This window comes from Camelus ferus, chromosome 12 (genome assembly GCF_009834535.1).
Source record: "Camelus ferus isolate YT-003-E chromosome 12, BCGSAC_Cfer_1.0, whole genome shotgun sequence".
Lineage (NCBI taxonomy): Eukaryota > Metazoa > Chordata > Mammalia > Artiodactyla > Camelidae > Camelus > Camelus ferus.
Genome location: NC_045707.1, coordinates 12921369 through 12944189, shown reverse-complemented (window position 1 = coordinate 12944189; position 22821 = coordinate 12921369). Strand labels below are relative to the sequence as shown.

The window sequence follows — 22821 nt, the reverse complement described above, 5'->3', positions numbered from 1 at the left end:
GAACCCCCGGTTGTGCCTGCTTTTCTAGTTTAAGATGACTTCGTTTTACAGGCCTCTGTGTTTCCTTAGGTCTTTATAACTTCAGAACGAGGATCCCATGTTTTTATGTCACAGCCTCCAAGATTTTGAAAGGTCACAGGGCTTTCATTCTCTTCCGTGCATATTCCAAGGAGAAAATGTTCCTCCCAAGGCAACGTGGCAGCCAGCGTGCTATGAAAAGACTTCGAGTTCTCTGGGCAGTGTAATACCTGAAGTGTTTATTTTCTACCCCTGGGATACTGGATTATGTTTGTAATATTTGACTTTTACATGAGATAAAACCACATGGGCCGGCTATTATTGTATATAGACAATTCCATTTAACTGGAACATTTTGTAATAAACTGAAAATCTAACCATTGTCTAGTTTAAACACCAGTCTTATGAGAGATTAAACAAAAATTTAATTATAGTCTAACCCATATTGCTTTCGGTGAACCTCCTAAAAATGTGAACTGAACCGTTACAAAGAAATATAAACACGTTTGTTAATGAATGGTTTAAATTTTAGTGTTTATTGAGATGAACCAGTTGAACCCTAGAATTCTGGTGTTGCCAGATTAGTTTTTTTGGAGGCCTTTATCTGTGCTCTCTCTTTTTTTTTTTTTTTTGTGAGTCACAAATCTTTGAACTAAATTTTACTAGAATCAGAATTCTGATGTCACGGTTATTACCTGTTTCTCAGCTGGTTATGGTATTTCGGATACATGAGACATTGTTGGAATATTATTAAGACAATTCCTGGTTAGTCTAATCAGTTCAGGTAATTAATTCAAAAGGAACCTTCCTTCCCAGCCATCAGGATTTTTATTTTTAAATCAAGTCTTTACATTCCTGATACATACCAGACCTGAGAATATGATCGGAGTGGGAATTTCCCCCTAGTAAAGCAGAGAGACTTTTGAGCTAGTGAAAAATAAGGCTTATGACCTAATTATTTATTTGTAATGCTTTTGTGGCCAACCTGAAAAAGAAGAAATGGTGCCCATGTCTGACACTTTAAAATGTTAAGGCAGGGGAAGGTATTGCTCAGTGGTAGAGCGCATGCTTAGCATGCATGAGGTCCTGGGTTCAATCCCCAGTACTTCCATTAAAAATATATGTACACACACACGTAAGTAAATAAACCTACTCACCTCCCCCCAAATAAAAACTAATAAAAAATAAAAAGGGAAGAAAAATTAATTAAATAAATTAAATTAAATTTCAAGAGGTTGCTTTGTCGTGAGAATGCTTTAATTCTTGCAAAGCCAAGAAGGCTCTTTGTGTGATTCTGATAAAGACCAAAATAACTTGGGGAACAGTCCACAGGGTGATGAAATCTTGGCCATTTTTAACGTAGGGAATCCTGTCATTTCTTGTATTCTCAACTATTCTCAACCATGGCTTTTAAACAGGCTGCATGGTTTATGAAAAGCTGGGAGAGCAGGTCTTTGGCACCACAGGGAAACTCGTCATCTTTGGAGCCACCTCTCTGCAGAACACTGGAGGTAAAGAGATCGTGTTTTGTTATACAGAGCTTGAAAGTATGTGAAAATTACCATCTTCTCTAATCCTGGGGGTTGGGTGGCCATGTGAGTTTTAATGTAACCCCAGCAGTATCATTCTCATTGCTAAAACGGCGCGTGGACAGGGAAACAGAGACAGCAGTCACTTACTTACAGCGAGGATCTTGGACAGCATCTCCAGCTGTCTGTGTCGTACTGAAGGCCAGTCTAGGAACAGGCTGGTGACCTTCTCTATGGCTTGCAACCTGAGCCCCAGTATCGTCTTTCTAAAAATGTCCTCATTTTCCTCTAGCAATGCTGAGTTACCTCTTCATAGTAAAAAATGAACTACCCTCTGCCATAAAGTTCCTAATGGGAAAGGAAGAGGCATTTTCGTAAGTAATAGCCCCTTTTTGTGTGTGTGTGAGATCACTAAAATGCTTTTAATGGAAATGTGGGTTAACTGAAGTGTTTGGTTTATGAAAACTGCAGAAACTAAGCTTCCCTAGGCTGGTTTTTTTTTTTTTTTTCTCAGTTTGTTGTTTCTGGGGTTGGTTATATAAAAAAGAAGCAGGGAGAGCCATTTGAATATGAGCATTTAAAAGGTAGATTCAAGGTGGGGAGGGTGTAGCATAAGTGGTAGAGTGCATGCATGAGATCCTGGGTTCAAGCCCCAGTACCTCCTCTAAAAACAAACAAACACACAAATAAGTAAACCTAATTCCACCCCCTCGCCAAAAAAAAAAAAACGAAAACCAAACAAAAATAAATAAGTGAAAAGTAGATTCATCACTCGCGCTGTAAATGGTAGATGCTGCATTTTCCTGTGAGCCCGAAATCTACATCTAGTTTCTATGAACCAGAACAGATATGGAGTATTTTTAACACAGAAGTGGAACATGCCAAATTAAGACCGGAGTCTCTTATGGAAGGGACGGAGCATTTGGGGAGCAGACTTGACATGAGCCAACCTCATTAAAGATGCAGCTAACCTTGGAAAATGCTGCGGCTGCCGTTGGCACGTCCTTGTGTTTTGACTACCTCTTCGTTTAACAGTTCTTGTCAGTCTTAGTTTCTCTGTTTTCTTTCAAGGGAGAATCATAGAAGCCAGAGTTTCTAGTGTTCTGTCATCAGGATTCAAGGTCACACACAAGAGATTAGGGAGAAAGCCATGCCTACCTGTGGTGACTTGTTTTTCGATGATATTAGCCAAGCAAAACAAAAAGGAACATTCTCTTTAAATAATTGATGAGACAAGTTGTAATCTGACAGAATGCATGTGTGCGTTCAGCTTTGAAACCATGTAAATAATTCAGAGGAATGCTATACTTAGCCAGTGGGGGGAGGGAAAAAAAAAGAAAAGCAATGTGCCTTCTTCTATCACATGGGAGAGAGATGATAGTAAAGGACCAGCGGTTGGGTTCAAGTGTTTGGATAAAACCTGAATAATGACAAAAAAAATTAATGGTAAACATTAGTAATAGTAAAAAAAAAACATAATTAAAATATATTGTGAAGTTTTACACATAAGGAAAAAAAAGGCACTTTCTAAGAAAATATAACCTAACTGCTTAAATGCCTTTCAGAGCCTGGTACCTGGATGGCCGCGTCCTGGTGGTGGTAGTTACCTTTGGCATAATTCTCCCTCTGTGTCTCTTAAAGAACTTAGGTAAGGAAAGATCTTGCTTTTATCATACAATAATACAGATGAATCAGAAACCTAATACAAATGAACGACTTTGCCCTCTACTTTCACTTACGGGGCAAAGACTAAGTGAGGATAAATTACAAGTATTAATCAGGCTCGACTCTAATATGGGATAAACACACTGGTCAGTATGTGACTTCCTAGGCAGTCGCTCTGCTAATCTGTGGAGGGGACAAGGCAGGTCCTGGGACCAGCAACAGACAGTGCTCTTTCCAACAGCAGAGCCCAGGAAATGGAATTCTCAGACAAGGGCTCACATACCCTGATGCCTTAGATAAGCAGATTTGCGAATCTAATGTCAAGACTGAAAGTTGCTTAAACATACTCCTTGAAGTATTATGAACCACTCTTAAATTAGCAAAGGCTAACCAGTCTCAATTATTTCCCTCACTGAAGGGAGAGAGAGAAGTGGAAAGTCAGAAATGGCAGACAGTCACCAAGCCGTGTCCGTTTGGTTTTGACGTTGGTGGGTGTGCTGGCACCCGGAGACGAGGGTGCCTGACGTTAACGGGAATTTCACGTCTGGACTGACGAGGCCGGACGGCCGTCCCGTCCAAGGCCTCTGGAACACATTTCCTTGAATTCTGGGCTCATTCAAGGCAGACGTTTGAAGTTTTTCCCAAAATGATCGCTAGCCATGGTTTTTTGTTTTGTTTTATATGAAAACTACCAGCCTCTATAGCTCTTCTGTAAGATCTATAAGCAGACTTTTTTAAGCTCCTTAATTTTCTGGTTTCTGAGTCTGTGTTTAGGCTTTCCTGTGTATGTGCACGTAACTCTTTTCAGTGTAGGTAGGAAAGGCTGTTCTCTCCCAGCGGTGAGAAAGTGCAGCCCCCAGAGGACTTAACTGTGCCTTCCCGGAGGTTACGGAGGATCTCCCAGGCACCCTAAGGGGAGCAAGGGAAAGGTCCTCAGGTGCTCAGTGTGTCCCTGGAAATCCCTTCATCGCCTCTGTGCCTGTTCAGGATAAGTGCACAATCAAGAACTATTGAATGGATCAAGGAGTTAAGTGGATTTGGCCATAGGAATCCATCTGTGTACAGCAACAGAGACCTACGGTCAAACTCGGGAGGTTCTTTTCCCCTGGATTCTGGGGATCTGCATTCCCTAGTGTGTCAGGAAAAACTGGAATCAAAACACGTACTACTATAACGTTTTCATCTAAAGTCACCATTTTTGCCCAAAAGGGTAGCACTATCAAATAATAAATCTTGTATTCACATTGGCGTGGATGAATATTACAGGAACCCCAAACTATGCTTGAAACCATGCTTTGAAAGAGGTGATGAATGAAATAACAATATTTTTTTTTAACTTTTTTTAGGCTATCTTGGCTATACGAGTGGATTTTCTTTGAGCTGTATGGTTTTTTTCCTAATTGTGGTAAGTGCTGATTGAGAGGCTTTGTTTGGTTTTGCCATGCTCCAATGCCATGTAATAATTATTCATTATCTGACTTTATTTGATAGAGTCTATGTTGTTTCTCATTTATTTATTTATTCATGCACTTTAAAGGGTTATCTTTTGCCTATTCTTTTTTTTTCCCACATTGTTATTTATTCATTTATTTTGGAGTGGGGTAATTAGATTTTTTTTTTTAACTGAGGTACTGGGAATTGAACCCAGGGCCTCGTGCATGCTAAGCATACACTCTACCACTAAACTATACCTTCCCCCATCCTTTATTTTTTAATACCAGGTTATCTACAAGAAATTTCAAATTCCCTGCATTGTTTCAGAGCTTAATTCAACAATAAGTGCGAATTCAACAAATGCTGACATGTGTACGCCAAAATATGTTACCTTTAATTCAAAGGTAAGTTTTCCTGTCCCTTAAACATAAAAAGGAGCATTTTCACTAATGGCATTGTATTTCTTATACTGGCTTTAATTATACTGTTTTTGATGTATTCATTCTCCAAAGAGCACAGTACCACTGCTTCCAAAAAAACTTTTTTTTTTTTTTTTTTTTTTAACGGAGGTACTGGGGATTGAGCCCTGGACCTCAAGTGTGCTAAGCATGTGCTCTACCACTGAGCTATACCCTCCCCCCACAACTTCTTTTTGCATAAGAAGTTACTATATTGAGATTGAGAGTTTTAAAATATCTTATCTGAGAAAACTAATTTAGATCGATCTCTCTCACTCTCTTTTAACTCTTAAGGATACAACCAAAGTGGTGAAGTAATTGTCTTTTTAGATGCCGTCTTTTAAGTCTGATTTGACGCACCCTGTACAGAGCAAAGAGCAGTAACATGGATGTGGAAGTCCTCACCTGTCCTGCAGGGAGTCAGGAGAACAGCCCTGGTCTGTTTCAGGGTGTTGTGGGGACTGTGAAATGACGCAGGAAAGTGCCATGTAACCGGGTAGCGCCAGATACACACGGGGTGACAGGGTGACAGGGTGACGCAGGGCCTGGAGGACGTCAAATACACTGCAGTTAGGCCCAGCATTAAAACAACCTGTGCCCGGTGCCTGCTGTCTCATCTCAAGCTAGGTGAGCGCTCTTAGAAAAGCTGCTCCTATTTTAGCTATCAGAGCTCTTCTAATAACCAAATAATCCAGGGATGCTGAAGAGCTGTCAGATAAAAAGGCAGCTCAGAAAGCCTAGAGTGCTGTTATTTTTATGGGGGAAAAAGATGCCTTGCCTTAATGTTTATTTTTTTCTTCCAAATAGACCGTGTACGCTTTACCAACGATTGCATTTGCATTCGTCTGCCACCCGTCAGTCCTGCCAATTTACAGCGAGCTTAAAGAGTAAGAGATCTGTTTAATTTTTTTTATCTGCAGAGTCATTTTACAACCCCTCATTAATAGGCAAGTGCTGTACTGAAATAAATGGACTCGCATATAACGAACCCCCCAGACTCATCACCCAGCTTCAACATTTACTTTCTGCCATTGTTGAGCAAGAAAAATCAGAAACCTGCAGTACGTTTTGACCATAAATGTATAAAGTCGTTCACTACATGGGCTTTTTCTTGTTAATTTAGTTTTTCAAATTCTGTGTTACTCAAAGAGGCTTCAAGTATTTGTGTTGCTTTATGTTACAATTCTTTTGCAAGTAGATACTAATCTTCAGATTCATCTGTGACCTGGGAAATGCATTGTATCTGATTTGCCTTTTGGTTTAGTTGGAAAAAGCTGGTAAATCAGGCAGAAAGAAATGAATGTTAAGACCACAAAGAGTATTGTGGTTCATTTTAAACTGTTACGATGATTCTATGGGTGTATTTTTGATTGCTGTTCTGGAGAAAACTAAAGGTCTGCTGATCAGTTCCTCCATGGGTTCTCTTTTTAGCCTACTGCTGCCAGCCTTTCTACATTAAAAATAGTCATCAGACCATAGTCTCTTTTTTTTTGAGGTAACTGGTGTACAACTTACATAGGTTTCATGCGTCCAACCTTGTATTTCTACTTCTATATACTCTACAGTGTGCTCACCACCGAAAATTCAGTTTCCATCCATCACCAGACAGTTGATCCCCTTTGCCTATTTGGTCCTCCTCCCACCATCCTTCCCCTCTGGAACACTGCTCTGTTCCCTGTATCTGCATGTTTTGATTTGGTTTGCTTTGTTCATTTTGGGGTTGTTGTTGTTGTTGTTTGTTTGTTTTTTATATTCCACGTATGAGTGAAATCATATGGTATTTCTCATTCTCTGCCTGACTTATTTCACTTAGCATAATACCCTCAAGGTCCATCCATGTTGTTGAAATTGGCAAGATACGGTCTTTTTTATGACTGAGTAGTATTCCATTGTGTATATAAGTGTGTGTATATATAAACATACACCACATCTTCTTTATCCATTCATCCACTGATGGAACCTTAGGTTTTTTCCATATCTTGGCTATGGTGTAAATAATGCTGCTCTGAACATAGGGTTCCATATATCTTTTGGAATTAGTGTTATTGTACTCTTTGGATAAATACTCAGAAATAGGGTAGCTGGATCATATGGTAATTCTGTTCCTAATTTTTGAGGACTCTCCATTCTGTTTTCCATAGTGGCTGCACCAGTTTACATTCCCACCAACAGTGCCTGAGGGCTCCCTTTTCTCCACACCCTCTCCAACACTTGTTATTTCTTGCCTTTTTGATAATAGCCATTCTAACAGGCTAGAGGTAATATGTCATTGTGGTTTTGATTTGCATGTCCCTCGTAATTATTGATGTGGAATGGCTTTTCATGTGCCTGTTAGCCATCTGTGTCTTCTATGGAAAAATGTTATGCTCCTCTGTTCATTTTTTAATTTTGTCAGTTGTTTTCTTTTTTGTTGAGTTGTATGTATGAGTTCTTTGTATATTTTGGATATTAACCCCTAATCAGATATATGATTTGCAAACTTTGACTGTTCAGTAGGTTGTCTTTTAGTTTTGTTGATGGTTTCCTTTGCTGTGCAAACCTTTTTAGTTTGATGTAGTCCTATTTGTTTATTTTTGCTTTTGTTTCCCTTGCCTGAGAAAGCATAACTAGAAAGATATTGCTAAGACCAATGTCAGAGAGCACACTGCCTATGTTTTCTTCTAGAAGTTTTATGGTTTCAGGTCTTACATTCAAGTCTTTCATCCATTTTGAGTTGGTTTTTGTGGATGGTGTGAGATAATGGTCTAGTTTCATAATTTTGCATGTGGATATCCAGTTTTTCCAACACCATTTGTTGAAGAGTCTATCCTTTCCCCATTTTATGTTCTTTGCTCCTTTGATGTAAATTAATTTACATACACATGTGTATACACATGTCCATATATGTGCGGGTTTGTTTCTGGACTCCCAATTTTGTTCCATTGATCTCTGTGTCTGTTTTTCTGCCAATACCATGCTGTTTTGATTATTTTGGCTTTGTAATATAGTTTGAAATCAGGAAATGTGATTTGTTCTTTTTTTATTAGAATCATTTGAGCTATTAGAGGTCTTTTATGATTCCATGTAAATTTTAGAAGTTTTTGTTCTATTTCTGTGAAAAATGTCCTTAGGATTTTGATAAGGATTGCACTGAATCTGTAGCTTGCTTTGCGTAAGATGGATATTTTAACAATGTTAAGTGTTCCCATCTATAAACATGGAATATCTTTCTACTTAACTTGTATCTTCTTCAGTTTCTTTAAACAATGTCTTATAGTTTTCAGTGTACAATTTTTTCACTTCCTTGGTTAGATTTATTCCTAGGTATTTTATTCTCTTTGTTGCAACTATAAATGGATTGTTTCCTTAATCTCTCTTTCTGCTAGCTCATTGTTAGTGTATAGAAACACAGCAGAATTTAGTATGTTGATTTTGTACACTGCGACTTTACTGCATTCGCTTATTTCTAATAGTTTTTGGTGGAGTCTTTAGGGTTTTCAATATATAAAATCCTGTCAACTGGAAATAGTGACAGTTTTACTTGGACGCCTTTTATTTCTTTTTCTTCCCTAATTGCGCTGACGGGGACTTCCAATACTTGGTTGAATATGAGTGGTAAAAGCGGGCATCCTTGCCTTCTTCCTCATTTTAGAGGGCTAGCTTTCCGTTTTCCATCACTGAGAACGATGTTAGCTGTGGGTTTGTCATACATGGCCTTTATTATGTTGCCGTATGTTCCTTCTATACCCACTTCATTGAGTTTTTATCTTAAGTGGGTATTTTGTTAATGTCGTGTCTCATCTTGATTAATTTGTGGATATTAAATTATCCTTGCATCCCTGGAATAAATCCCACTTGACCGTGGTGTACGATTCTTTTGATGTATTGTTGTATTCAGTTTGCTAGTATTTTGTTGAGGATTCTTGCATCTATGTTCATCAGAGATACTGGCCATCAGTTTTCTTTTCTTGTGTTGTCTTTGTCTGGTTTTGGTCTCTTGATGATGTTAGCCTCATAAAATAATTTAGGAAGCATTGCCTCCTCCTCAACTTTTTGAAAGAGTTTGAGAAAGACAGGTATTAAATCTTCTTTGAGTGTTTGGTAGAATTCACCAGTGAAGCCGTCTGGTCCTGGGCTTTTGTTTGGGGGGAAGTTCTTGATTTTGATTACCATTTCAATCTCTGTACTAGAGATTAGTCTATTCAGATTTTCTATTTCTACATGATTCAGTCTTGGAAGGTCTTATGGTTCTAAACATTTGTCCATCTCTTCTTGGTTGCCCAATTTGTTGGCATATAGTATTTTCTTAATATTCTCTTGTAGTCTTTTGCATTCCTGTGGTATCCATTGTTATTTATCCTCTTTGGTTTCTGATTTTATTTATCAGAGTCTTCTGTCTTTCTTCTTAGTGAGTCTAGCTAAAAGCTTGTTAGTTTTGTTTATCTTCTCAAAGAATCAACTCTTAGTTTCACTGATCTTTTCTGCTGTCTTTTTAGTCTCTATTTCATTTGTTTCTGCTCTAGTCTTTATTATTTCCTTCTTTCTGCTGACTTTGGACTTTGTTCTTCTTTTTCTAGTTCCTTTAGGTGTAAGGTTAGATTGTTTATTTGAGACTTTTTCTTGTTTCTTGAAGTAGACATTGTGGAATAGTCTTAAGCCCAGAAAATATATGCAGTATAGCTGTCTATTTCCAGTTTGAAACCAAAATAAAGATGATGTTTTTTAGCATTGAATTCACTCATGATTCTTCCTCTTTCATATTTAGTTGACATGTGAGTAAATTTTGCAATATTTACATCTACTTATCTGTGTGTACATCCTACACTGTGATCCTGTGTTTAGAGTATTTAAATACGTCTTTGACATCTGCATTTAATAGTCCAGCTTTTGGGTTGTAAATTTTCTCATGTGTGTACTTCTCAACTTTTCTTGTTTTCCATACTCCCTGTTATAACACAGTCAAACATTGTGACTATTGGTGGTGTCTTTTTGAGTACAAGTCTTGTAGATTGTTTGGGCAGTTAAAGAAACTCAAAGGTTCATGCAAACTCCCAGAGTAAACTTATTTTAACCTGAGAGAGAGAGAGAGAGAGAGCCCTTCGTTATTTCCAACTGTGATCTCTTGGGCACTAATTGCTCTGGAGACACAAGGGCTTCTGGGTGCATCCCTAGGGCTATTCGATGGGAAAACCAGAACCCAAGTAGCAGCTTTAGCAACAGAACACCTGAGGTCAAGTTCTCGCTCTGCCCCGATCTCTGGGGGCTGGGAGCATAGCATTGGAATTTATTCTGCCTTTTTTCCTGTGCGTGCTGAGGGTGGAGATAACATCAAACAAATATTAAAAAAAAAAAAAGAATACTCTCTGCCCTTCAGATGAGAACTTTTAAAAGAATGGGGAAGAACACTCAAGAGATTGTTCGTTCCGTGAATCACTTTCTCACAATAGGCACTCGGTATAAAAGAAGTTATTCTAAAATGGCACAATTGCTGGGGGTCATTTCAGTGGGTCAGGTCTGCCCTATCCTGATAGAAAGAAACTTCTAAGTTCTCATTCTTCAGTGTTCACACTGGTGCTTAGATTCAGTAACATGGTTTTTAATTTTTCAAATTGCTTTATCTTTGTTTTCAGTCGATCACAGAAAAAGATGCAGATGGTTTCCAATATCTCCTTTTTCGCCATGTTTGTTATGTACTTCCTGACTGCCATTTTTGGCTACTTGACATTCTATGGTAAGTAACTTCCATCAGCACACAAATACAGGGATTAGTAAGTAAGTTCTTAAAAATCAAGGTCAAAATAACTTTTAACGTGATAGCCAAAAAAGCAACAAATCTGCCCATTGGTTTTGCTGGTCTTTTCTTCTACTTAAAGCAAATGGCGATGGTTCCTCTGAATATTCATGCAGACCACACAAAAGAATAATTACCGAAACACTATCCTGTAATTTTCCTCTCCTCATACTGTCCTTAAAAGAAATTGCAGTTTATAAGCCTGCCACCTTTCCTGAGGAAAGCTTGAAACTACATCAGCGAAGGCTTTCCTAATTGCTGTTGCAAACTGGGTCAGGTTCCATTAATAGCAAAGAGAGACAGAGACAGATTCTGAAAGTGAGAAAGAGCGAAGTGCTACCCTCATGACACTCCGTTAATTAAAAATCAGACACCTGGGTGTTCGGTGGAAGGTGGAGCCTTGCAGCAATTTGAAGGAATGACACAGAAAGTTTAAAAGAAAAGAAATCCGAAAAAGAGCAAAGCTTTTCATTGTTAACTTTTATTGACCCTGTAGGAATCATTTACCTTCTTTTACTGCTTCTTCGTCAGTCATCCTGCAGCTTTATTGAACATCTTTCATTATCACTGTAATTTGAGACCGAATTTACATTGAAATACATATATTTCACATCCTCTATTAAACAATATTTCTTGGGGGCATTTTTTCATGAACACAAGGGGCCTCAAAACTTAAACACATTTAGAGATGATTAATTCAGCCTGGAGAGAGGGGCTACCCTGAGTATACAGTTGTGTTATTACCATTTTCACAGGCAATGGAGAAGCGCATTGTCTAATGAATCCATAAATACCACGTTTAATTTCTGCATGAAGATGGTATTCCTAAGGTTCCTGCAGACTCACAGGGCTTGGGGTGGGTAAAGGGAAGGAGAGAGAGAAAAAGCTTAATGTTACTTAAACAGTCTCATCTCACTTATCTTGTTCAAGCTATGATTTTTCTTGACAAACCCCTTTTTTTTTACATAGACTAGAATACCAAACCCTTTTATGCTCTTAGGTTAAAGGAAAAAAAAAGCTCAGCTATTTTTAAATGGTTATGAATTTTGAATCAAGGAAATTAGAACTAAGGAGATTTTTATTATGACCTGGGATCCTTTTTATAACCCTGAGACTAATCTACGGCCCAGACCAGAGCTGAAATTCCACACCCCGAGCCTTGAGACACGGGTGCGAGGAGGAGGAGACACGGCGGGAGGGGACTGTCTCGGTCAGAGGAGCGAGCGTTCCCTCGCTCTCAGTGGCTGCCCCTCCAGTTTTGGCTGTCTTTGAAATGACACACTTTCTGAAGTTTAGAGTTGAGAAAAAGTTCAAAGTGGTATATAAGCTAAATACTTTTTTAAATAAGAAAAACATACGTGGGAGAGAAGAATTACTTCCTTGCGGTGGTCAAGTTCCGTGACCACCTGTGCTGCTTGGACGCTGAGTTATAAGAGGAGCTTGAAGAGGCCCCGAGGGGCCCACAGGCTGCTCGGCAAGACCGGGCTTCTTGGCAGTGTGTGATGAGTGGCACCAAGTCGGGAAGAATCTAGATTAAGAAGGGCTTTGTGCTTCAGCCGCATGGTATTTTTAACCCCAGCTGACTCCTAGGTGTAATTTAGTGTGAGTTAAGCATCCCCACTCTGGGTGATGTCTAGTGATTACTGTACAGTCCTTTTCCCTAAAGGATCGGTGAGGCCAGCAGGGTGGAGGGGCTCCTCATCAACTATATCAATTGCTTAATAGATACTTCAACACCCAGAGCATTGCTTTCCTTGCCCTCCAAGTTACAAATTCTTTGTGGTTCGGAAAAGCTGTGATTCCGTGATGTGCTTTTGTCTTGTTGTCACACCCTCTTACTTCTCCCTCGTTTTTAGAAAAAGTGCAGTCAGACCTCCTGCACAAGTACCAGAATAAAGATGACATCCTCATCCTGACGGTGCGGCTGGCCGTCATTGTTGCTGTCATCCTCACGGTGCCCGTGTTATTCTTCACGGTGAGTAAAGGGCGGCAGTGCAGCCTGAGAGCGGCTGGTGGCTCCTCTTCTCTGCTGCCTTCCAGAGCGGGAGCCATCTCCAGAGCCGGCCTGCTGAAGTAACTCTTCTGCATCCTTGAAAATGCATCGGGGAAGGATCCCAAGGCTCTTTGGAAAGAAAGTGGGATCAGTGAATTAGGGGAGCCTCCTGATGGAACGTATCTTTGCTTTTCTTTCACTGAAGTCTAGTTGATTTACAATGTTGTGTTAGTTTCTGGTGTCCAGCATAGAGATTCAGTTATACATTTACATATAGATCCTTTTTCAGACTTCTTTCCATTATAGCTTATGACAAGATATTGAATATAGTTCCCTGTGCTGTGCAGTAGGACCTTGTTGTTTATCTGTTTGTATCGAGTGGTTTATATCTGCTTATCCCAAACTCCTAATTTATCCTCCCCCTCCCCCTTTTCCCTTGGTAACCATAAGTTTGTTTTCTATGTCTGTGAGTCTGTTTCTGTTTTGTAAATAAGTTCATTTGTGCCATTTTTTTAGATGCCACATACAAGTGATACCATATGATATTTGTCTTTCTCTGTCTGACTGACTTCACTTAGTATGATGATCTCCAGGCCCATCCGTGTTGCTGCAGTGGCGTTACTTCACTCTTTGACGGCTGATAATATTCCATTGTTTATATACACCACAACTCTGATGGAATGAATCTTACGTCTATCCCTCTTCTTCCTTACACAGAAATGTAGATAGACTGTTTGAATCCCCTGTTATACATGGCAGGAGGATGTAGGACCAGAAGAGAGCACTCAGTCATAGATAAAACAGAAACTACCTCCCCTCCCTGCAAAAGACAACTACCTAGTCATAAAGAAAACACTGTCCATCTTAAGTCAAGCTCCGCTGCTTCCCAGACTGTTAAGCTGTCTGTAAACTCACCAGGTGTGACAAAGCCTGTCGCAAATGCCTGGGCACCAGTCTATCAGTGACTGCTGAAAAATGTGGAGGTCGGCATGCTGCTGGCACCACAGAACCTTCGTTTTCTTTTCCTGCAGGTCCGTTCATCTTTGTTTGAACTGGCTAAGAAAACAAAGTTTAATTTATGTCGTCATGTCTTGGTGACCTTCATACTTCTGGTGATTATCAACTTACTGGTGATCTTCATACCCTCCATGAAGGACATTTTTGGAGTCGTAGGTATGGCTTTGTGACTTCACGCTTACTCCCCAGCGGCTGTTTAGAAAGCCAGAGTTTCACGATGACGGCCGCAAACTTTTTTTTTTTTCTTATTTTACAGGAGTTACATCTGCTAATATGCTAATTTTCATTCTTCCTTCGTCTCTGTATTTAAAAATAACAAGCCAGGATGGAGATAAAGGAACTCAACGCATTTGGGTATGTCTCATGCCAGCCACTCTAATTTTTTCTGGTTTTTCGTTGAAGTATACCAAACACATAGTCCATCTCCACCATCTAACACTACTTTTAGTGACCTCAGAAGGAGGCAGCAGTCTTAGTGTTTGCCCGTCTGGGAGATTTAAAACATCATATCTGAATCTTCTCCATTCCCTCAAAATATCTTTTCAGGTTTTCTCTTATTGTGCCTTCGCTTTTGGCACTGAGCAAGGGCAGGTCCAACTGAGAGATTAGATGTTGAGATCATCCTGTGTCTCTGTGGCGTGATGCCTTGTCCTTAGCAAGCTGTAAGGTGGAAAGGGGCTCCAAGATTCTATGCAGTCCCCTGTTTCTGTACGATTCCTGGTCACATAACTCCATCCTACAGCCCAGGGAACGTGTGATGCCTTAACTCAAGTGTCTGAGTTAGCTTAAAGGGTCTTTGTTTGATTGGACAGAAGTGTTTTGGAGCCACAGACCTGGATTCAGAAACTACCTTTCTATATTGGGATTCTTGTTTCCAGGTCTGGTGAAGTTCAAGGGCATCTTGAAGGTGGTGCACTTGGAGACAGTGAGGGAAGCAGGGGTGAAGTGGCTGCACCATGAGTACCTTCTGGAGCACCATTATGTTTGGCCTCGGAGAAGGCTTCTCAGCTGCCCTCCCAGCTAGTGTAAGCACCCCACTCACACACGATACCCGAGTCCGCAGACCCAGAGGAGAGACGCAGGCACGAGGGCTCATCCCGGGGCACCTAGGAGAAGCAGCGCTGATGCTGGTAGAGCATCTACATCCCCAACAGGATTATCCTGAAAACCACAAATCCCAAATCCTTCTGAATCTGACCAGTGCGGGCTTCCCAAGGACAGAGAGGAAGGAGCAGTCAGCCTGGCGTAGCAGTAAAGCAAACTAAGATTAAATCCTGACAGTGGTGGAGACCATTCCATAGTCCATAAACTTCCCTGAGTCTCTCCAGCCCTGCTCCCATAATAAAACTGGTAGGAGGAGCAACCAAATAGCATGAGACAAGGGATTCTGTCCGTGGAGGGACCTACTGGGAGTTAGACCAGACCTGTGATGGTGAGCCTGTGTGCATGCACCCCTCTGAACCCCACACTTCGCCTCCTCCCCTGCCCTCAGCTCCATCTCCCTGTCCAGACTCCAGTCCAGCCCCCTTGGCTCTCGCGATGCTTCATCCTTCTCCCCAAAAAGCTCTCAGTGGATGCTCTCAAGGCCAAGCAATTGATAAGCTTGTGTTCTCCAGATTCTAGAATTAGTAACCTGCCCCTTGTGGCCTTCATCCACCCTTGAAGTCACTTAGTTTCGGCCACCCATTTCCGATTTCACTCCATCCAGTCTACTTCGCTTTCCCATATCTTTTGAATACTTTTTCAAATGAAAATGTTTGCCTGCCAGCAATAACCAAGGCTGGTTGGTCAAGAGCAGTGACATGGCCTGTTTGTTTTCTAAGGCCATTCTTTTCTCTGGTTGTCATCGTAGTTTGAAAGGAGCTGTAAGGAGACCGTCAGCTGTAGAACAGATTCACTCCGAGGTGACCATGACAGCAAAGCGCAGAATGCAGAGGACGGTTCTGCATGGCTGCTTTTTCTTAGTTTCTCATCCTTGGAGAATCCGAGGCACACAGTTTTTAAAAAGGTTCTCATAGTTCAGCAACTATTGTAACACAGTCCGAATCCAAGGGCACACAGAAAGAAAGGGAGAGTGTATCTGTGTGTCCCCAGGTGAGCACAGGAAGTGTTTGCTTCCCAGAAAGTAACCCTTGCCTTTCTGTTGCTCCAGGCTGCCCTTTTCCTGGGTCTGGGGGTGCTGTTTTCCCTGGTCAGCATTCCCTTGGTCATCTACGACTGGGCCTACTCATCAGGCAGTGACGAAGGCCACTGAGACCAGCTGAAAAAACGAAACAGTCACGTCCCCACACATCAGCAACCCCGCGTCACTCCCTCGGCAAGTTTACAGAAGCAGACAGAAATTTACAAGGTACAAGACGGAATAACACTTCACTGGCAAAACAGAGACCTGTTTCTCCAATGGTTTATGTCCCTCCAAGATCCAGGATTGATCAAAGGATTGTGGATTTTTTCCCCCCAAATTTCACACAATCATATTTTCCAGTACTTTTCCCACTCAGTTATTCTTCACTCTTCTAACACTATTTTTTTTGTGAGTTCACCATCTCTTAGAACTTTAAAAACATGATCATCAATCATGTTTATTTATTATACATCCAGATTCTGAAATAATTTTCCTACTGATGTTCAGCTTCTGATATCTGTACCTTTTTAGAAGAGAAAAGAATCTTGAATTGTATATATTTATTTTGCTTTACAGAAAAAAAAATGGTTTCGTAAATAATTTGCCTATTTTGGTTAACATAGCACATAGGGATAATCATATGAGAGTTACAGGGCACATGCCCCTGTTGGATCAGAGGATGCTCAATATTTGAGGTGGCTCTGATCACCTGGAAGCTGAGGTCCCGTAGCCCATGGCCTCGCTGGTACTACATCCTGCTCTGTGCAGAGACATTCCCTGGAGAGTGTTCTCAGCTGGGAAAGGGGTGGGAGTGATTCTCACCTTGGTAAACATACTAAACTACGTATCTGGGTAATCTAGCAAATGAAGGTTTGTTTCCCTCTTGGCAATTTGTGTCAGAATTACTCTAATCTGAGTCAGCTTCTACTGGGGAAGACCCGTGACACCTTTGTAACAAATGGAGAAGCAAGAGTCCTACAAACAGTTGGTCCAAAATGCCTGAGAAACATCTTCCTCTGATGCAGACAGCCTTCAGCGCGATATCGGTATTATTGAAGGGGGAAAAACATTTCCTTAAATTATCAACCCAGCAGCTTTTACTCATGTCCACCAGCTCTTTGCACAGGGAATAATGTGTATCTAACCACGGAGGACCTAGGATAAGTAATTCCTGTTTTATATTGGGTACTTTGGGGGTGGGGTCTTTAAAAAGACTTGTTTTATATCTATAAATTTAGGTTATTACAAATATAAGATTTTTGTACCTTAAATAAGCCTCATTCCTATTTCTTCTCCATTAACAATCCATCCAGTCTTTAAAAAGAACAAGAACCCTCAAAGATGGTCTTTGAGAAGAATGTGTGATGGAATCACTGTGTACCTTTCTTCCCCCAGACGGGGCGTTTGGTGCCTGTGCTGGTCCTCTTCTCGCCCCTTGTCAAGGGTGGGCTGTTACTGCCCACCTGACGTGACCCACACTCTGCCCCAGCCCCTCTCCTAAAGCAGGAGAAGGAGACCACAGAGAGACTGATAAAGAAGAGAGTTCGGGAGAAGGTAGCTTGGAAAAGGAATGGGGGACGATATGGAAACCCAGAACCACATCCCCCCTGAGCTGGGCCATCACCTGCGACTGGCTTGTCCACATCACACAGTGAGAGGCGTGTGTGCTCCTTGAACTTGAAACAGGGCTTGTATTTAATCTACATCCTGGTTGAACTTCACAAACATATAAGTTCACTGAGCACAGATTGCTTATCCAGAGATAAACAGACTGTAACCACAGACTCTTGGCAGAGCTCCCAGGCACTTAGTTCTAGGTTCTGATCCTCCCCCACTCAGCTCCCCAAAGGTCTGCACGCTTCCCGGGGCTGACACAGGGATGTCCCCTCCCCTTGACAGACTAATGTCCCATAGAAAAAGCAGGCATCAGAGCACCTTGTCGTGATCCTTCTGGGGGAAGAAGGAAAGGTAGTTCCTGCATTTCTTGGTAGACTCACCAGAGCTTTTAATGTACTGCCCCAGAGTTACATCCACATTAGGTCAGCGTTCTGCTATTCAGATCTGAATACCTACCTACATGTGAATTCCTAACTTAGTAAAATCCACAGGCACGTCTGTCCTTCTCAGCAGTGTCTTCCGTGTCAGGTGAGCAGGGAGAGAAACTGAATAAAACAAGTCAGCTGGCCCTTTGGGCTTGTCTAGGGCACCAAATAATGAAATAGCCAGATCGTGGACGACCCTTCATTTAAATAGAGACAAATCTAAGTTTACAAACTATGTTATGCTACTTTCTGTTTTCTTCATGAATTTACAACAATTCATTTTACACTCACAGAGTCAACTTCGAAGTTCATCGTGAACTCCCAGGATGTGTAGTAATATATCTGGATCTTTGGATTTTATGTGTCAGGACAAGGGATTTTTTTATTATTATTTAAAATATATTTATTTAGAGGAGGCACATTGCGGTCAATGTCTGTGGTACCACAGGTTTTTAAAATCTATATATGTTTATCTCAGTTTATTGTTGACTGAATATGACAGACCCTCCTGTCATTCGTCAGAGATCACTGATCAATTACATCGCTTGGGTGGGCTTAGCTGCGAAACGTATCGCTCTTACTCTTCTTGTTTAGAATAGAGAGCTGGTAGCCAAACTGCATGTACCACAGACATTAGGTAGAATTTCAGTAACACAGTCAAGTGCTGTGGAAGGTTTTCTGCTACGTGAGCAGACTCACGAGCATTTTATTTTCGCCACTGGGAGCAGCACGTTTTCCTTTGGCAGTTAGGATCTCAACACTAGTGAACAGTGCCAGGTTCGTCCTTTAGACGGTGAACTGTTGTTCCCTAGTTATCATAACACAGCATCCTGTAAATCCCTGATTTCCTTCATGGTACTTATTGGAAATGGGGGTAGTGAAGTGTGTACAAGAAAGAAATCGAGTCTTGTTAAGCACAGGCAGGCCCCAATTTTTAAGCAGAGCATATTGTAAAACTCTGGTCAGTTGATTGTTTGCAACCTGGAATGTATTTTCCTTTAGAAGCCCTGGGGGTTATACATGGTGTTAGGCCACCAGACCGGCTAGATCTAAACCCATAGTTTAGCTGAACATAGGATAATATAACAAGATTGCTGAAGAACCTCACCACTAAATGTAATATTGTTTCTAGTGGGTATTTGTTCCAAGTTGCCAAGCGTCCGTCACTTCTGTTGCTGGTGGGATCTGGAGTGCTCCCCCAGCCACACACCACCAGTTAGAGGTGCCCTGAGTGGCCTGAAGCCGTGCCTGCAGCAAAGGAGGAGAAGAGTAAATCCAGGGCCACCAGACAGCCGGTGGCAGGAGGAGGGTGAGGGGCCACCTGCGGGCCATAAGCCTCCAGGGACGTTCCTCAGCTGATACCCTTTCTCCTCTGTGGAGTCTCAGGCTTGGCCTGCCTGCTTCTATTTGTAGGACGTTTTGCTCCCGGAGTTCACCTCCTTCCCTCTCGCTACCAAAAAGGATATCGCTCCCACATGCCAGTCACTGAAGCCAGCACACAGCACTTTCAATGGAGTTAGTGCTAGTAAACCGTGGTCTGACTGCTCGCTTATCAGACGAGGCTTAAAAAGCTCTCCACCCACCTTTCCTTTTTCACATTTGCAGACCCTGTTGAGAAAGGCATACATGGGTGATGGTCGTGGTACCACAGAGGGCTGTGGGAAGATGTATTTCAGAGGACAGCTCAGACAGTTCCCCCAGAAGTGGCTTCTTTCTGAAGGCCTCCAGGCCAGTGGTGCTCAAAGTAGGGCTCCCCGGGACCAGCAGCCACAGCGTCACCTGGGAACTCGTTGGAATGCCCCTTCTCCGGCCCCAACCCAGACCTAGTGAAATCAGACTCTCAGGGTGAGCCTAGCAAACCGTGCTGTAACACACCCTCCCAGTGATCTGGGTGCACGTCAAGTGTGAGGACCACTCGGAATCAGTTAATCTTTCCTTTTTGATCCCCGCTAGTCCTGCCCCTTAGTCCCAGAGGACTGTTCCTAGGATTCTCGGGACAAGAGGTGGGAACCAGGACTTAGGGAGGGGAGGAAAGGGCCTCGCTTCATTGCCCTCCCCGGTGAAATGCTGGTCCAGATGCACAGTTGTCAGTGGGGTTGCCTGCATGTGGGCTGAGACACGCTAAGATTGCAGTTCTTGTAGCTGTGAAGAAATAAAAGTGAGGTGTTTTGCGTCTTTTTTTTTTTTTTTGAAAGGAATGAAAAGATGTACCCTTTGTAAATGCAACCTTCGAGGAAATACTGGTTCATGTCAGGAGTAAGGTCTCCAGGAGGTGTGGGTTCACTGTGGGGTGGTCAGTCCTGCCCTCCTTCCTAGTGAGTTCTCTGCTAAAAGGGTCGTACTGCCCATGGGGCTGCAAAGGGCTCCGAGGAAACTCACGCACAGCTCTGGGTCAAGGTCAGAGTGCTGGATGGAGCATTTCACTGGGTTTGCGGCAAGGAGGAGGCCGGTGAGATGACCAGATAATTGATTTTATGCCTTTAGTGCAAAAGCCATCCATTTCCCTCTGGTTATCTAGGTCTGAGGCTTAGAAAGGGTGTAAACTTTGAGAACATAATTCCTCCATTCCAGTTCATAGGGAACTTCTAGCCACTTTCAAACTAAAAAGAGAGACTGTATCATCTAAGAATGTTAATGAACATTCCCCTTAGGGATGGCAGAGCTGAGAATCTTTTAGCAACAGAATACACTTCCTCGAAAATACAGTGAATTATTTATAATGATCTATGTCTTTCGGGTATCAATTAGGGGTGGGGGTGGCTGACAACTGAAAAATATCACTAAATCTTGAAGGGAAAGTTCTTGAAAAACATGTATAATTCACAAGACTCAGAGCTTCTTCGTCTCTTAGGGTTTTCTCGGAGGAAGGACTGTGAAACCGGGCCCATCTATATACAGGCTTGAATTTGTGTTTTTAAAAGGAAGAATCTATGCAGTTGAGGCTTATTGTAGGAAATACTTTGCTTGTATGTAAATATATTGTAAATACATAGGAGGCTGTATATTTTTGCAGTTGTTAATCCACATTGAAATAGAAGTCTCTAGTATCTGCCTATCAAGAATAAATGTTTTCATAGATATTAGAGGTTTGGTTTGGGAATTAGAAAAATTTACCTTCTCTCCCAGGTAACATAGTTCTCTCAATGTAAACTTGGAACCTAAAAAAATCTTACTTGTTTAGAGAAAGAAATGTCTGAAAAATAGCTGCGTTGATTTCTTATACTGGTATTCAGATCAGTTATTTAAAAGATAGTCCTCTGAGCTACAAATAAGGAACATTTTAGACCCAAGTGGTTGCCATATAGAAATAGATATACTCAAAATAACGAGTTGTTTCTTCATAATGCTGTTTTAACGTTAACACTGATACCACTACACAGTATTCATGAAAACAAGTTGGGGAGGAGAATGTGTTTTTTTTGTTTTGTTTTGTTTTTTCAAAACTGAATTGCTGCATTTCCCAAACTTTGGGATCTTTGAAATGAGGGGAAAGACCTGAGCATTAACTATGAGCACAAACAGAAAGAAAGAAATAAAAGAAAGAGAGAAAGAAAGAGAGAAAGAAAGGGAAAGAAAGAAAGAAAGAAAGAAAGAAAAGGAAAGAAAGAAAGAAAGAAAGAAAGAAAGAAAGAAAGAAAGAAAGAAAGAAAGAAAGAAAGAAAGAAAGAAAGAAAAGAAGAAAGAAAGAAAGAAAGAGAAAAGAAGGAAGAAAAGAACCATTATTTTATCAAGCTTTTGAAAGTCTTGCATGACTGCATTTACTTTTCAGAGTCGGCACCAACACAGACTGTCTTAAGTAATGTTTTCCCCAAACACTTGAATCTTGGTGGTTGGTACATAATCCCCTCTAGAATCTGTGTATTTTAGACTTCATCTGAGTCCCTTACGTGTAGCACATCACTGTTTCATTCATGTAAAAACCTTGTAAATGAATTTCAGATGGACGATTTAAGTGAGTCACAAGTCACAAAACTTTGCTCTTCATGGTTAATCAAACATATAGAGGTTTTTGGGGTTTTTTTTTCCCCCAGGATGTGGTGTAAATAAAGAAATGTAAGAAGTTCTGTTCTATAACTGCTCTGTTAACATAGTTTTTAAACATTAAAAAATGTGAAATAAAAGTGTTTATGAATTTTTGTCTTCATTCTTTTGGGGTACAATACCAAAAAGGGGGGTATTTGGGTACTTACCATACACGCTATTTGGGGTTGTTGGAGACAGATTTGCACGCATTTTGTCAGTGTTCTAGAACGCCGAGAGTTCACAGAAGCTTATAGTAAAGTGCCCAAACTCTACAAAATACTTATGATAGAAATCTAGTTGATCTGAAACATATCTTTCTCCATCCTTCACAATCAAAGTGGATGGAACATAACATTTTCTTCCTAAACTTCATGTTTATGAATATTGGTTCCTGGGCTATGGCGTAGGAGGGACTCCAGTCGTCCTCTGCCCACACTGCGGCCATCCACGAAATAGGAAATCCTATCAGGTCTTCCATTTTGCCAGGAACTATTGAGGGGAAAGCTCCTGCAGCTTGGTTTTTCCCTCGTCCATCACTGGCTCCTCCCCCGTGATCTTTGGGAAGTTTTATCAGATCAAGGTGGCACAGTATCCGTAGTCTTATACCCAAACCCCTCTGGGGACAGGGCTAGTGCGTGAATGACCTGGGCCTTCGTGTGTGAGTGGGGGTGAGGCTGCTCCTGACTGTCTGTGGGCTGCCAGGCAGACGGCCCATTGGGCAGGGCCATGTTGGTGCCCCCTGTGGAT

The 22821-nt window shown here is 41.3% G+C and overlaps 1 protein-coding gene across 1 annotated transcript in view; it reads left to right on the top strand.

Moving 5' to 3' along the window:
* Window positions 1–22183, top strand: part of SLC38A1 (solute carrier family 38 member 1) — a 65342-nt gene extending 43159 nt beyond the window's left edge. Inside the window, exons 7-17 of the mRNA XM_032492668.1 lie at window positions 1437–1529; window positions 1840–1921; window positions 3113–3195; window positions 4559–4617; window positions 4934–5050; window positions 5912–5991; window positions 10714–10814; window positions 12731–12849; window positions 13899–14040; window positions 14141–14238; window positions 16037–22183. Of these exons, the coding sequence (XP_032348559.1) occupies window positions 1437–1529; window positions 1840–1921; window positions 3113–3195; window positions 4559–4617; window positions 4934–5050; window positions 5912–5991; window positions 10714–10814; window positions 12731–12849; window positions 13899–14040; window positions 14141–14238; window positions 16037–16138 (1076 nt within the window). The 3' untranslated portion in view covers window positions 16139–22183. The remainder of the gene's footprint in view (window positions 1–1436; window positions 1530–1839; window positions 1922–3112; window positions 3196–4558; window positions 4618–4933; window positions 5051–5911; window positions 5992–10713; window positions 10815–12730; window positions 12850–13898; window positions 14041–14140; window positions 14239–16036) is intronic.
* Window positions 22184–22821: the final 638 nt, after the last annotated feature.